The 16740-nt window shown below is 41.4% G+C and overlaps 1 protein-coding gene across 7 annotated transcripts in view; it reads right to left on the bottom strand.

Annotated features, from left to right (window-relative positions):
- Window positions 1-816: 816 nt before the first annotated feature.
- kif16ba (kinesin family member 16Ba) overlaps window positions 817-16740 on the bottom strand; it is a 30951-nt gene continuing 15027 nt past the window's right edge. For 2 of the 7 annotated variants that reach the window (XM_037765727.1, XM_037765728.1), the window contains 8 exons: window positions 14760-16109; window positions 14147-14305; window positions 13844-13952; window positions 11504-11551; window positions 6771-6893; window positions 5927-6016; window positions 5716-5799; window positions 3567-5597 (listed from right to left, as the gene is read on the bottom strand). In XM_037765727.1, the coding sequence (XP_037621655.1) occupies window positions 5436-5597; window positions 5716-5799; window positions 5927-6016; window positions 6771-6893; window positions 11504-11551; window positions 13844-13952; window positions 14147-14305; window positions 14760-16109 (2125 nt within the window). In that variant the 3' untranslated portion in view covers window positions 3567-5435. Of the gene's footprint in view, window positions 1376-3566; window positions 5598-5715; window positions 5800-5926; window positions 6017-6770; window positions 6894-7068; window positions 10553-11503; window positions 11552-11892; window positions 11941-13843; window positions 13953-14146; window positions 14306-14759; window positions 16110-16740 lie in introns of those variants that run through there. The other 5 variants (XM_037765723.1, XM_037765724.1, XR_005206397.1 and 2 more) reach the window with 4 other exon arrangements.

The raw sequence follows: 16740 nt of genomic DNA, 5'->3' as shown, positions 1-16740 counted from the left end.
TGTGTTAATCCACTTGCTGAATTATTTAGGGTTATTATATTCAAGCAAGCATATGTGCCCACTCACATGTTGATAAGAGTATTAAATACTTGACAAATCTCCCTTTAAGGTATATTTTGAAAACATAAAAAACATGTTTTAAAAAAATTAATTTGCGATTTATCGCGATTGACTATGGACAAACATGCGATTGATCGCGATTAAATATTTTAATCGAGTGACAGCCCTATATTGGATTGTAAACCAAAGAAACCAAGAGTTAGAACTTATTAAATATTAGCATTTTAACACGCTGAACTAAGATGAACACAGTAAACATTTACCTGCTAAACATCAGCATGTTAACATTGTTTATGTGAGCATGTTAGCATTTAGCTCAAAGCACCACTGTGTCTCAGTGCAGCCTCACAGAGCTGCTAGCATGAGTCTTGTTTGATTACCTTTAACTTTTACTTTTGATACTTGAGTATTAAATATTTTAACTTCACTGGTGTTATGATTGGTGACTGTCACTTTAATTTGAGTCATTGTCTGACATGATACTGTTGAGTTTTTACACAACAGAAATATCATCTTATTCTAATTTTGCTTCAGTTGAGTCTGAAAATAGACAAAAACACAAAGTACATTTTGTTCAACGATTCAAACCAACAGTATAAATATAGATAGAAGTCTTGTTGTCATCATGAGGTCGCCTGGCAACCAGTGGTTCGATCCTCTCATCTAACTCTCAGCAGAAAGTGAATAAGCGTATTTCTCAAAATGTCGAACTATTCCTTTATTGTTCACCTGGGAAAAAAATGTGTCCAGTCTGAATATTGTGGTACATTCCCTTTACTGACATTCAATGTCAATACTTTACATTGCATACAAGCATATCGTATAGAAAAACTATGCACATCAACATTTACACTTTATATACACACAGTATGGCTTATGAAAAAAGCAGTCAGCTGCTCATGTCCAGGCAAATTAAACTCCACTAGCGTCAAATTCAAACCCGCTTCCTACAGCTGTTAACAAGACAGACAGACTCCGGAAGACTTCAGGATCACTTGATAGATTTTTTTGGAAAATAAAAATCAGTTCTGAAACATATTTATTTAAATGTTGAGCTGCCGGTGGCACAAAATATTCCCTCTGAATGAAGTATGTGTCTTTACTTGTACTAAATGGAAAAGCGTTCTGGAATCTGATCGGTCAAAGTGAAAAATGTTAAAGGGATAGTTTGGGTGTTTTTAAGAGGGGTTGTGTGAGGTACTTATCCATAGTTTATTTTCGCTATTTAATTCACTATAGAAGGCCCTGCCCTGAAGGGGTCCTTGACACACAAAAGGTTGAGAACCACTGCAGTAGTTGATGGTCGGCGTGCCTCCTGCATCGAGAAACAGACAGGAGAAGGAAAAGGCCGTCTGACGGCGAGAAAAAGTGGTGAAAATATTCTAAATATAACATACACTTAAACAGATATTGTTTTTTTTTAGGTGGCTAAAATACGTTTTTCTGCCGTCCCCGTACACAGCACTGTATTGCTTTGCTCCGGTGCCGGTACTCCTGTCTGTTTCCCCAAACTGGGGGCGTGCCCACCGTCATCTACTGTAAGTAATACACCTACTGTGGATAAGCACCTCATACAACCCCACCACAAAACACCCAAACTATCCCTTTAATCATTCTCAAAACTAATTTAATCTTAATAAGCATGCTGTTGTTTAAAATTTTATATTCCTCCAATAAATTAATAATTAGAGCACCGAAGCGCGCTAACAGGGAAACAACTTGTTTTACTCAGAGAAGCTTTTCAAACTGTGTAACTTTGTTAAAGTAGCCTCATAAATGTTCTTTCAGGTCGCACCAAATGTGAGGCTGAAATCTGGAAACGGCTAATTTTGTAAATCGGTGGCCCTCTAACAATCTTTGGGATTACTCCACATCTGGGAATTATGACGAGTTGAGCTGCTTGGACCCATAAAAAGATTAGCCCTGATATCACATGCTTTACTAATAAAGAACCTTTCAAATGGCACAAATATCTCATAAATGTATAAAAACTTAAATGTGGGCTATCGTGACAGCTCTTCCTGGCTGTTGGCACTCGTCGGCGTCAAGTTTATATGAATCCTCCGCGGGGCATTTTTAAACTTTGGCAGCGATGTGTACAGATTTTAAACTTTTTTTAACAGTTAAAAGGTTCGTTAAACTTCTTAGTGCGTCTTTGTAGCATTTACTCAATGCAGGTTTGGAGACGTTTGTTTGCTCTTATAGTTTAAAGACGGTTTCTATCAGTGACCAAAACTCTTCTGTGTTAAATTTTACTGATACGTCAGGTGTAGTTTTTCATTAAAACATTTGAGTGGCAGAGCTTCCAAATGTTGTTTTATCAAAGAATAATCAGAATAATGACATGATTTTCAAATAAACTGTGTGACCAGAAAAACAGATGATGTAGTCCCGTACAACAGTTCTTTAAAACGCAACCTTTGTGAAACTTGCTGCTGATGAGGTGTTTTTGAGGCTGTAGTTTGGTTGTAGTGGATTGTATTATATTACAGCTGCTCCACCGTGTGTGCAGTAAATAAAAGGTGGACACATTATTATAAACATGTCAATAACATGCAGTGGAACTACAGTCCAGCCTCAGAGATGAGCAGAAAATCTCTCTGATCTCTCTCTAAATGTCAAGTTTCAGTAAAGTAGAGTCCATAAATCACTGTTGTGTTGGACTGTTTCCATTTTTCTGGACACTGTGTAGTTCAGGGTCATTTGCAGTGTGTTAAATATTATCTTGCAGCTTCTAGTCAACACAGAGCGCTGATTAACTTTTTAAGGATTAAGTTAAAGGATAGCTTCACAATTGTTCAAGTCTGTCTTAAAGCAATAGTTTAACATTCCTCCTGTTCGTACTGGATATTAAGAGATTCCTTCCTAATGTGGTTTCAATGGAAATGATGGAGGACAAAATCCACGCAGGCCTTGTTTAGACAAAACTGTATTCAAAGATTTATGTGAAGTTAATATGAAGCTTCAGCAGTCGGAGTCAGACAAATCCTGTGAGGATCTTTCAAAGTCCCAAATTCCCTCTCTGTGTTTCCCTGTGTAGCTGCAGTGGATGAATATTAACACAAAGAGGGAATTTTGTACTAAAAAGACTTAATTTGTCCATTTTTGTACAGATTAAAAACTGCCCTCCATCACTTCCATTGAAACCGCATTAAGGGCCTGATCACACAGAGGTTTTTATTTTTGCAGTCTGGGGCTACTTTTTATAATTGTTTTCAACGAGAGTGATGCGTTTTGTGCGCTGCTTTTGTGTTGCTGAACGCCTCACTTTTTTTTTCGCTCTATGCGCCTCGTGTTTTTGCAGGAGCGCCCTGAACGCCTCGAGTTGAAAAAAAAAAATCAACTCAGATTGGAAAAGCGCCCGACGTCACTGTTGTGGTTTCTCATTGTGGTGACTTTTGCTGGATACCTGGAGCTTTATGACTTTACCAATTGTTATTACACGGCTTTGTTGAATACTAGATTCTGATTAGTCAATCAAAGCGTTCTACGGTCTGTTATTTCTTCATAGCAGTTCTGATCTCGGACTCTGGAAATGATTAATTTCTTATGTAAGTAGCTGTGTAATAAGCGGGATAATGTACAGCTAGCAGGTCATTGTTGTGAAATAAACCCCTTCAGGATGATGCGGTACTTGAGATTTCAGGTAAGTTGCTTTCATGAATTTAAACTGTTCTATTTGGGTAGCGTACAGTTCATGGTATGTATTAAGGTAACGTTAGCACTCATTCTGTGGTTGCCTAGCAACAATATATTGAAAAAAAAATTATGCAAATTGCAAAAACTCTGTCTGATTGGGCAAAAACAACACGTCACGTTTTCCACCTGTAAAACGCGCTGCTTGTGATCATTGCCTAAGAAGGGATCTCTTAATGTCCAGTATGAACAGGACAAATGGTTACAACAAGAAAAACCTGTTTCAATATTCATATGTGAACCTGTCCTTTAACTGTTGTGGTTCAGCAGGTGAGGCCATGACAAACAGCCTCAGCTGCAGCCGAACACACTGTCTTGTGGTTTCAGATTGTGTGTTTTAGCTTCACTTCCACACAGTTACAGTAGTTTTAGTGCCTTCTGAGTTCTGTCTGCTCTTCTCTAACCACAAACAGTGCTGGAGTCACAGTGAGGGGCACAACAACAGTCTGACAACGAGATTAATTAGATTTTTTGGGACTTCAGCTTCAAATGTTCGTTACATTACGTCTCCGCCGTATTAATATTCACTCTCCCTTTAAGACAGGTGAATTCAATCTCCTGTTTCGCCATGATCTCCAGCTACACACAAACACAGACTGTAGCATCGTTCGTAGAGACGGTTTACAGTTTGTGTTCAATGTTTATACCCGCAACAGAACCGCGACATCACATCCTCTTTCTGGGGCTGAGTGCAATGTCAGTGAACAAAAGGCTAATGTCACAAGCTGCTCTGTCGTGTTCAGTCTTTCTGGGATTCAAACCCGTCCTCCTGCCGGTGTTAATGCTCCGCTTTGCTCACTGACTAGAAATTAAAATTCAGGCTCCATTGTACTACAATTAATGATCATTGCCATTACAGATTCTTTATTTTACTTTTGATAAATTGATTGTTTAGTCTATAAAATGTCAGAAATGAGTAAAAAATGCCCAACATAAGTTCCCAGAACAAAAGGTAACATCTTCAAATGCCTTGTTTTGTCTAACAGTGACTAACAGTCCAAAGAAGCTCAGTATATGATGATATTTAAAGGTGTGTTTACACATATAAACGTTTTTTAATCCCGACTTTCTGGGTTTCCTCTATCAGCCTGTAGACTGCTTTTAATGTGAAGAAGGCGAGACGTTTTTTTCCGGGAAAATCCAACGGATGTGAAATCATGCGCGCTCATGAGTGCCTTTATTTTATTAAACACCTAGTTGTTTCAGCAGTAGACCAAACCTTTAGGATAAACTGATCTTAAATTACTCCCGTCGAGCTGCACAGGGAGTCGAACCCCCAACCCTGGCAGTGTTAATGTTTTTATTCTACTTTTAGAGTTGCACAGTGGTCACTACATGAGGGAGTTGCCATAAATATCATAGCTGCATGTAAATATATTTAATATAGCTGTTTATTGCCGTAACGTAGAAATGAAACTCTTTAAAACAGAGTGCTGAATTTCCTACTTTAACATTTGTGATAAAGTTTCTACATGAACTAAGAGATGAACAGCACCTGACAGGTTTGAGATCTTCGTCTCACAGGATGACTGGGAGGCTGACGAGGAAACTGACCTGCAAGTTTTTCCTTCTTTGACCTTCTGAGGCGATTCTCCAGAGCCGAGGCCCCCGCAGAAAAAGGCACCGAGCAGTTTTTTTTTCCCTTTTGGTTTTGGAGAAGATTTAATTTCGCAGTCAGGTCAGCCGGTGCCGTGGCTGCTGTACTCGAAGACGCCCTTCTTGAAGAACGGCGAGAACTCACAGATGGCGTGTTTGCTGAGATGGAAACCGCCGTCTTCATCGACTCTGAGAGGAGAGCTGGAGGACGACAGCATCACCCGGAACAAGTTCCTCAGATAACGCTGCAAAAAAACAACAGCAGCACAGAGTGACCTCCCACTTGACCTCTAATATTTCTATTTCTTACAGAACAGGATGATTTGTCTTAAATGTGTGAATAAAACTATGAAAATGTCTTGCCTCCAAGTGATTGCGGCGTTCAGCGACCATCCGCTCGTCTCGGTTTCCAAACAGTTTCTTGGGAGGGAACTCGAGAGCTGCCAGCTGAAGCAGAGACCAGGACATCACACACTTCAGTGACATTATACATTAAAGCCCACAGCTGAGACGTGTCCCTGGTGAGGTGTCTCAACAGATCACATAGTTGTAAAAGTGGATCGAACCGTCTCACCTCTGGATACTTTAATTTGAGGCTCTTGTGCATTTCCCGGAAGCGACTATAACGTCTGAACACAGTCCACATCTCATCCATCAAAGTGATCTGATCAAAGAGAGTTTGATGTACAGGTGAAAAGTCTGACACACTATTACATTAAAGTACAATTTTTGTACTTTTCTTGGGTATTTCCATTTCATGCTACTTAACACTTCTACTCCACTACATTTAAACCTTTAGTTGCTTTGCGGATTCAGATTATTAATACAAAATTTAAAAATTGCATTACAATGCATCATTATAGATTAAACTACCCAGCAGTAAATCAAGTAGTTCAAATTATCTCCACTTTTACCAGCTGCAACATTAAAGTGATGAACACATCAATGCATGAATAATTATAATCCAAAGATATAATAATAATAATCTAAAATGGGCCATTCTGTATAACAAGTATGTTTACTTTTGGTACTTGGTTTATTTTGATGTTAATACTTTTATACTCTTGCTTCAGTACAATTTTGAATGCAGGATTTTGACTTGTAACAGTATTTCTACACTGTGGTATTATACTACTTTTGCTTGAGTGACAGTCTTCCACCATCCAACTGAGTGTACATTTCCAAACATAAATGCTGACTTTCAAAGCAGATTTTTGAAATGTTTAAAATATTTTAGGTCCAGACACATTTAATGGAAAGTGGGTTACATTCTAAAATAGATGGAACAAAAAAAGCAAAAAATATAGCCAGAGAGAAATGCTTGATAAAAGACGAGACCACATATAAGAAGGATGAACAGGTCAGAACGTTATTGACTGATGATGATGATGATGATAAACACAGCTGAGTGGACTCACCTTCACCTCGAACTCAAAGTGCTCGTCCTTCCCCTGCCCGCGGAGAACGTAACGAGGAATGCTAATTTTAACAGGCTCCTGAAGTCCGTCGGTGCTCGTCCCGAGAGGACGACAGACCAGGTGCTGCAGAAGAAGTCACCAAGGGGAAGGAAATAAAAGACAGGAAAAGAGAAGAAAGGAGTTGGAGAATAAAGGGTTGACTTAAAAAAAAAAAATACAATACAATCATGAATCAATTTCTTGAACTTGAGAATGATTTACCATGATTGCCAAATATAATCAGTCAATAAGAATAATAGAAAGTCCAATCTTTATTATCCTGTTTACACAATTAACATGTTCTCATTGTACATTAAAGGCACATTATTATTACTTCAACTACATACCAATCATATCTGTAATCACTTAACATCATGACAAATCCTCCCATATTCTTCAAGTCATCAGATCACAATCATTTTTCTTAAAGTGCAAGCTGCAAAATGTTAGATCAAACTGTGCAATTAAGTGACATCAACAATCTCCCTTTGAACCAAATCAAACCAAAAATCAAACAAAAAAAATCAAGAATCGTCAACATGACTAAAATCAGTAAACAAAACCAAAAAACATTTAACTTTCATAAATACATAGAAACAGTATATCTTTATTCATTCATTATGTAAGGGATAATGTACAACGAGCTGGTCACTGTTGTGAAATAAACCCTGACAAGGACGATGCGGCACCCGGTGGACCCCGACGGGTAAGTATGTTATAAAGAAATAACAGACCGTAGAACGTCATGATTGACCAATCAGAATCAAGTATTCAACAAAGCCGTGTAATAAGAAATTAACATTAATACACATCAACAAGATCTGTGCTTCTTCATCTCAAAAGACAACCTTTAGGACTTTGTGACAAAATGGCCCAATCACAAAATTACATTTGAATAACAGACTGAATTAAAATGTTTAAAAATGTTCTAAAAATACTTTCAGATTTTACATTTTACTTTGGCATGATGATGAATCACCTTTTCAGACAATGTCTCTGAACTCTTAGTTGAACTTATTTAACATATCCTAGAACCAATAAGGTGACCGCTTGATAATTTCTTGTTTTGGCTGGACCGCAGAGGGCCAGCCCAACAAACGCAAATGTCACTGAGTGACTGACTGAGTGATGAAGTTACACGATTGGTCGGCCGAGTGTTGGAGTTTCCTCAATGGCCATTTCAAAACGAAAAGGCGGGAAACAGTCCTTTATGCAAATGAGCCCGTCCAGCGCGACGCGTTCGGCTCACAAAACTCGGACCAAGGTGTAAAACTAGGCGATCTAGATCTAAAATGAAACTAGATTCAGCAGTGACATCGCCTATTTCTCACTTAAAATGTTATCAGAAGTAGATTTTAGTGGAGTATTTAGACGGAATAACAGAAAGTTTATGAGCAGGCCATCATGTTGTTTCCTGTTTGAAACAGCAAGCAGAAAACCAGGGACCAATCCGGCGCATTCAACGATCGGGTACGTCACTGCTTGAACGGCCAGTTGAGTGGAGCAGCGTGTCCCCTAGTGTCCTCGCTGGACCTGGTGGACATGCACCGCTGGATTTAACATTATAGACATAACCACTGACTATTTGTGTAACAATTTAGCCACAAATTCACAGACTGACCAGACACAGTCCAGACATGTTCTCAGTTTTGACCGAGTCTTGTTTTCATTGTTTCTTTCTTTCGGAAACAGGTATTGCATTTGTGAATGAATCCAGGTGAAACTGCCTTTAGGTGCGTAACTCAGGTACACAGATGATTAATCAAGATCACAGCTTCTGTGGTACAACCAAAAGATAACTTCCAGGAATCGCATTGACTATTGGGATCAGAGTCGGAGGACACTTCAGCAGAGCCTCGTCTGAACTCCATCTTCTTCTCTCCAGTTTGTGTTTTGTGAGTAAATGTGATATCAACCACCAGGCAGTTGTCATCCTGCCTCACAAACAGGCATTTGACGTCTGAACGCTTGCGGAGTTCGAGTCCCTGAAACTGGGACTGGACAGGGATCAGACTGGAGCCCCGCGGCACCGGGTGAAAGACGCCGTCCTCCCGGAGAAGAGCTACATGAGTGTCTGTTAGGAGGAACTGAAAAATGGCGTCCTGATGCACGCGGGTAGAGTTCTTGACCTTGACGCTGGTGTAGAGCAGAGGACAAATGTGTGCCAGAGAAGGTTTGCCAGGACCGTCCATGTTCCCGTGGACAATGTAGAGCAGGTCTGCGAGGACCCGCTTGAATCGGGAGGTGACATGAAGGCCGTTGTCCAGGACGATATCAGGAACGCTCGATGTCCAATCCAGAGAGAGGACCATGAGGTCACCAGAGAGTAATGGGTGATCTTCAGACCCTTCAGAGAACTTTTCAGAAGAAAGTACCTTCAGTAAAGCCTTGCAGAACTCCTGGGTAAGCTCTTTGCTGTGGGTAAAAACTACCAAGACGGGGTCTTCGGTGGAGTCAATTAGGCGAACGTGCTGCCCTGCCAAGCTAATCTGGACCTTCTTGATTTCCAGGAGATTAAAATGGTGACGAATACCTAAGGTGTCTTCTGAATTTGTTTTACTTGACAGCACTATTATGTCCTTTTCTGACAAAAGCAAGCACCCAGGTTTCAGGATCGGCTGTTTACTGTTGGCAGTTTTGAGCCAGAAGACACTCGTAAGCTTGTTGACTGTCATTCGGGGAGCCAGAAATTCCAACTTTTCTAGCATCTTCTGTGATGGAAGTGACTGTAGCTGAGACAAGGCGGGTGGCAGCTGGACCAGCCTCTGATGAAACACTTCAGGACGCGTGTTTTTGAGAGACGACACAGAGCCTTCAGGCCATCTCGAGATGCCCGGGATCGCAGACATGCCGCAATTCTGGGGAAGTCGAAGGGCGCAATCCCCCGACAGATCAACCAAACTGACTTTGTTTTCTGCAAGGATGCAAGGTTCTGGCTCTGGTTTAAGCTGCATTCGATGAATCAGTGGCAGCTCTTTGGAAATCATGGTCACATACTGAGAGAGCACAACCTTTATTTCACCCATTTGTACATTTCGGATGATGTCCCGTGTGCCCTGTAGCCTTCTACCAGCATCTTCGTATGCTTCAGACAGCTTTCCAGCAAAATATCCCAAAACATAGCTCCTGTTGGCTGCCACTTTCTCAGTTTCTGTCTCTTGTTTTATTTGACCATTACTGGATTCCTTTGACTCCTGCTTGGAATTGATGTAACCATTGACAGAGTTCTGCAACTCTGACGATTGATCATTGGAAAGTCCTGCATCTTTTACTATCCCTGGGTCACATGCTTGGCGTTTGACTTTTTCCTCTGAGTAAGAATAAGAGCGTCCATTAACCAGCAGCTCCTTCGCTCTATCTTCAACCTTTTTATCATCACCATCATCAGGAACACCGCAGGCAGAATCGTTTCTTCTTTTATCAGGGATATTCTTGTTTTCATCAACTCTGTTTATGTTTGCAACAGTGACACAAAACTTCTGTTGTCTAATGTCACAATGATCAATTTCACAACCATCTCGGCCCATTTCTCCTCGAGGGATATTCACTCTTCCTCGCCACCATTTGTTTATGTCGACATCTTTTTCAATCAAGACTTCAGCTGTGGATGCTATTCTTTTTTTTTTGTGAAGCTTTAAAAGGTCGTTCTCTGGTTCTTCCAACGTGTTTTGCTGGATGTGAGGAGGGGAGTTTGCCTCGAGCTCCTGGGCAGGCAGGAAGCCAGACCACAACCCGCAGGCTTTCTGTGTGCACAAGGGGGGAGTCCATGACTACATCGTCAAGAAGGACGAGACGGCTCTTTGAATGAATTATACTGAAGTCCATAGTCCACCCCATTGAGAATTACAGTTCCTCCATCACCAGGTGCACAGGTGAGTTGTAAGTGATTCAAAATTAATAGTGTGAAGAGGTTTGGCATGCAAATTAGGATGACAAGCGTACAAAAAAATACTCAACTTTTTTTCGGAAAACTTTAAATTCTAATCAAATGTGGGCAAAGTAGCATTTGCAAATAATTCGTATGACAACATCCTTTTTTGTTACTAGATGGATGGTCTTTACAGAACTCCTACATTTTATTTTTCTGGCTCAAACTCAATCCATCTTGCACCTTATTTGACTGAAAAAGGCGTATACGGATACAATTTTGCCCGTGTTTTGATTCCACATTGTTTGGAATGGACCGTGAAATGAAATATTACATTTTTGATCATTTCAATATGTTCTGTTTTCTGTTAATCTACTTTCCATGCTCCTATCCTAAAGAGAATGGACTTCTTTTCCTCTGGTCTTCAAAAAATAACGAACAGAGCAGCCAAATTTTCAAGACCAACTTGAGTCACAAAATTTGCCATTTCAATCTTCATCTCGTGCTGCTAAAATAAAAGTCAAACCAAACTGAAGTGACTGATATTAGTGAATGGAATAATAAAAACAAAATGTGTCAAACTTAAAGATTTAAAATGGAAACCCATTCACCATCTCTTTTAAATTACATTGAATGTGTAAAATGATGAGGAATCATGTTCAGATTTTCTTATGTAATTGATACCATGCATGCAAGCAATAACAGGCACATTTTTAATATAATGCTACAGAAAATCTGGCATTAAAAAAACACTGGATAACCGATTTTGAATCATTGATTATGAAATTATAATTATCCCAAAACTAAAATAAGGTCCTTGTCTTACCTCATATTTAAGCCTCCTTGGATTCATGTTTTGCAGCTTTTCATCATCCTGAAAACAATGAAACTTAACATCAACTGGCAGCATTAAATATCAAATATACACTATTAGTTATTAGTCAGCAAAATAACAAGCAGCATGTTTTATTTATAACCCAAAGTTGTAAATTATACTTCATGATGACAGGAGAAAGGGAAAAAATAAACCAGGATAAATTAAAAACCAGGTGGAGAAGAACCCAATTAAAAGAGCTACAAACCAAACTGATTGATAGAAGTGTTAATGAGTCGATCCATAACCGTATTTGGGAGAGTCATGCAGATTACAGAGCAGGGAAAGTCTCATACAGAGGGGTCAAAGTCTCATACGGAGCAGGTGGATCCTGGTCTTACCTCATCTGTTAATCTAACAGAGCTACAGTCACTAGCTTCTTCCTCCTCCTGCAGGGTTAAAGAGCTAAATATCAGTTCTACACAGAGAAAGACGCGTCAACTCGCAATCTTTCACTGGACATGCTGGATTTCTTTATTCACTCTTTACTTTTATGAGACAAATATGAATTATAGAGCAGAAATAAATCCCCAGATAATGAGCGTTAACACTAGATGCAACAGTCAGTGCTGTAAAAGGTCCAACAGCAGCCAGATCATTTATTTACTTCAACTGAAGGGAGAACCAGGCATTTCTTTGTTTGAACAGACCTCACTCTCGACTTTGATTTGCAAATTTGTAGATTTTTTTTCCGTCCATAATTGCAAAATGATTATGTTCATGTTCAGGACATTGACAGATTAGTTCATCATTAGCAATATCTCAGCAATTATTGTTTTGGAGCAAAAAGCTCCCTCCTGTTAGAACTTAAGACTAGGGTTGCAAATAACCATTATTGTTTTTAATCGATCAATCTGCCATGAATCAATTAATGCTTTGGTCTATCAAACTGAAAGCCATATTAATTTACTAATTTAGAGTCCAAGCTGACGTCTTCAGATGTTTCTTTTTGTCTGACCAATAGCCAAAGCCCCTATTTTTATTCACATTGACATAAAAACAGAGAATAAGAGCAACTTCTCACTTCTGAAAAGCTGAAACCAGAAAATGTTTGACATTTTTGATTGAAAATGACTTTGAACTATTAATCGATTATAAAAATAGCTGGCGATTCATTTTCTACCAGAGTCTGGATGTACTGAAAGAGTGAAGGTGTCAGAATAAGCTTTACTGGCCAAGTATGTAAACACACAAGGAATTTGACTCCCGTTTTTGCATTGCTCTCAGTGTACACAAAACAACAGCTACAAGGAACAAGGAAAGCTTTTCCCACTTCCATGTTGATAAGAGCATTAAATACCTGACAAATCTCAAGGTACATTTTGAACAGATAAATAATGTGTGATTAATTTGCGATTAATAAAATATTTTAATCAATTGACAGCCCTGATATAAACACCGATCAGCCATAACATTAAGACCACTGACAGGTGAAGTGAATAACATTGATTATCTGGTTACCATGGCACCTGGCAGTTGGTGGGATATATTAGGCAGCAAGTGAATATTTTGAACTTTGTGTTGGAAGCAGCAAAAAGGGCCAATTTTGACAAGGGCCAAATTGTGATGGCTAGACGACTGGGTCAGAGCATCTCCAAAACTGCAGCTCTTGTAGGATGTTCCTGGTTTGCAGTGGTCAGGACCAACAAAAGTGGTCCAAGGAAGGAAAACCGGTGAACCGGCGACAGGGTCAGACCCGAGGCTCATTGATGCACGTGAGGAGCGAAGGCTGGCCCGTGTTCAATAGAAGAGCTACTGTAGCTCAGATTGCTGAAAAAGTTCATGCTGGTTCCGATAGAAAGGTGTCAGAACACACAGTGCATCGCAGTTTGTTGCGTATGGGGCTGCGTAGCCGCAGACCGGTCAGGGTGCCCATGTTGTCCTAATGTTAAGGCCGATGTACAAGTCAAGTGTTTCAGTTGTAAACAATATAAAGTGTTTAAAGAAATAAATTGAATGGGTTGATATTTACAGTTTATGCATGTATACATGTCTACATACAGTATATACAGCAGGTAGGATTTATGTAGACAGTGAAAAACAGTGTGCATTTTTACTGTAAAAATATCACCTGTGATGGAAGTAAGTGGTCGATTTAGTGTATGACTGAAGTTAAGTGTTCATCAGAGTGAAAGCCTGTTGAAAGAAACTGTTTTTGTGTCAGCTGGTTTTGGTTGGTTTGGATGCTGAGCAGTAAAAACTCATCAGCTGCACCTTAATAAAACCTCACAAGTTAAATAAAGTAAGTTTAATAAAGAAAGAAAGTAATAAAGTGTGTGGGACAGTTCTTACCCTGAGAGATTCACAGGACAGAGACAGATCCATGTTGCTACTGCTGCCATTGAGAAGATTCATCTTGCGTAGTCTTCGCTGGACTTCCTCTTCAATGTACGCATTTATCCTGTTACAAATAATAAGAACGATGAAGAATCAACATTAGCAACAACATAAACAAATGAATAAGACACCAACCGGTAGATGGAAAAGATAAACCCTCTATCTAATCTTAATCAGGGACAGTACAAAGTCAATTTTGGAAGTATAGAAGTTAATATTTGTGGGACAAAAACAACCCTGCAGAGTAAACTGGCGTACCGGTCATCGGACAGCGGCAGCAGAGTGTTCAGACTCTGGATGTGGCTGACCGGGGAGCTGTTGTGACTCGTCTTCTCATCGTTATTGATGGCGTGAGTCCTGTTGTTTTCTTCCCCTTCGCTGATCCTCTGTCTCAGCTTCTGGATCTCCCGCTCCACTCTAGAAAGAAAAAAAACAACAAGACTATAAACTCTGTTTTCCTGGTGATTTCCTTTTGCCTAAATCTATCACAGATTCAGTACAAACAGGAGGGAGCAGCACAAAATGAGGAGATAGTATGTTGATGGAAAATGGGTTTTAAAAGATGAGCAGTTTATTCATGTGATCAAGTACAAACCCAACCAAAACGTGCTTGTCTCAAAAGTGAGGATTTAGTTGTTCTTGAGTCTCATTTGAACGTATTTATTTATTCTATTATTCATTACTTTGACCTGTTTTAATGCACAGAGGTTTTATTGTTTGACAATGGTTATTTTAAGTTTCTATCACTATGTTTTCAGTGTAGTTACCATGCGCTGCTGACGCTCTCAGTGTGTCCTGGGCCTTAGTTACTATCTGTTACAATATACTGTATATTGTATATTTGTACACAAGTTATATTAAAGGCTCTGACCTCTGCTGGTCCAGGTCAGCTCCGGTCCTCAGGTTCTTGATGACCGAGCTCTTGTGTCTCTGCTCCTCGGTGTCGGGCTCCAGGGAGACGCTGCGCCTCAGGGCCGAGTGCCTCCTCTCCAGCCGGGCCACCGCCTGCTCCATTGCCTCCCTCTGCTGCTTCTCCTTCGACTCCAAGATCTCCTTCTCCTTCCTCCTCACCTTCTCCTCCTGCCGCGCCACGTTGGCCGTGAACTCGTAAGTCTCCTGGAGCTGCTGGAGCTGCTGAGCACTGTGCAGGTGGAGGTTCAGTTTCTCCTCTTTGTCCTCCAGCTCCTTCTCCACCTGGAACAGCGTGTTGTCGAGTCCTGGCGGACTGTCGCAGTTCCCATTGCTGCCTCCGCCGCTGCGCTCCAGCATCTCTGTGGCTCTCTGCTTCTCCTCGGCCAGCGCAGGGAGGAGGTCATCGGCCACGCTGGCCAGCTGACGCTCCTTAAACTGCAGTCTGTGCTCCGTCTGTTTGACCAGCTGCTCCTCCTGGCAGACAGCTGTAGCGTCCTGCGCCCCTTTCTCCTGCGTCTCCTTCAGCTGCTGGTTTCGTTCTTTGAGGCCGTGGGTGAGATGCAGCAGGGTATTACGCTCAGCGGCGACCTCTTTCTCCAGGCGCTCCCTCTGCTGCCGGAGCCCCTCCTCCAGCTGGCCCAGTTCCTTCACCTGAGCCTCCTTGAAGTCTGTGTATCGTGCCTTGGCAGATCTCGCCTCCTCACTGGCGTCCTCCACATCTGGCCGCTCTGCAGTCTCTTTGGCACGGAGGAGTGCTTCTCTGATCTCAGCCAGGGCTCGCCGTTCCTCCTCCAGGCGACGGGCGTCCTCCCGGGTCAGCAGGGTGGCGGCTGCCTCGTGTTTCTCTCTCAGCTGCTCCTCCAGCCTCCCCACCAGGCTCAGCTGCTCCCGCTCCTGCTCCTCCAGCCGCCGCCGCTCAGTCTCCAGACGAATCTTCTGCTCCTCGCGCTCCCTCTTCAGCCTCTCCAGCTCGCGGTAGATCTCGGTTTGCTCTGCAGCCTCCTGCTGCCGCCGCTGCTCCTCGTCTTGCCCCTCCTCTGCTTCGGCCTCCCGCTGCTGTTTCTGCTGCTGGAGGTCCTCCTCGTGGATCTCTGAGCGTCTCTCCTCCTCAAAGCGCTGCTTCTCGGCCAGGAAGTCTCGCAGGCGGCTCTCGATGTCCTGGCTGCGTCGGCGGAGGCTCTCCTCCTGATGGAAAATCCGCTGCTGCACCTCTTCAGACTCCTTACGCTGACTCTCCACCTCCTGCTGGAGGCGCTCCAACTCTGCCTTCTCACTCTGGTGCTTTGTCTCCATCTCCTTGATCAGCCTCCTACAGCAACAACAACAAACAATGTGGGGCATTTTTTTTACATATAAATTTGTGCTCCTCATATCTTCCACAACATCAACAAAGTCTCTCAGGTAAATAGTTTTCTTGATGATGACTTGAGTTTGAAAAGTATTTCTGAATTGCATTTTTGTAGTTTATAACCCTCTGAGACCCACGGGATCGCCAGGGATCAGGGCGACATTTCTGTCTTTAAGAGGCTGTAGCGGGCTCTTAAAGCTAGAGTGAAGAAACTGGCATCATATGAGACTAGAAAACCTAATGAATCCATTGGTAACAACCATGCCATACTATGAATGAAAATGGGTTCTATGGGCCAAACCATCGCAGTTTTTTGAATGCAGTATACATCTGTTATTTTCGCCTATTCTAAAGTGGTGTGGTTGAATATTTCTGCATACTGGGGTCCCTAAACAGTCTTGAATTACACAAATTAGGTCTCACTGTATAGCTGAGACTCTTGTGGATTCAATGAGCCCAACTGTATTCATGTGTGATGATGTTAGTCCCCATAGGAGCTATTTCAATGTAGTGAAACCAATTTTTTTAAACTTGACCTCCCTGTACAAAATGACCTGTGGTGACCTCTAGGATAATCACAGCCTCATGAAAC

Source organism: Sebastes umbrosus, chromosome 3 (assembly GCF_015220745.1).
Source record: "Sebastes umbrosus isolate fSebUmb1 chromosome 3, fSebUmb1.pri, whole genome shotgun sequence".
Taxonomy (NCBI): Eukaryota; Metazoa; Chordata; class Actinopteri; order Perciformes; family Sebastidae; genus Sebastes; species Sebastes umbrosus.
The sequence above is the reverse complement of the archived record's forward strand: the minus strand, read 5'-3'. Positions and strand labels throughout refer to the sequence as shown.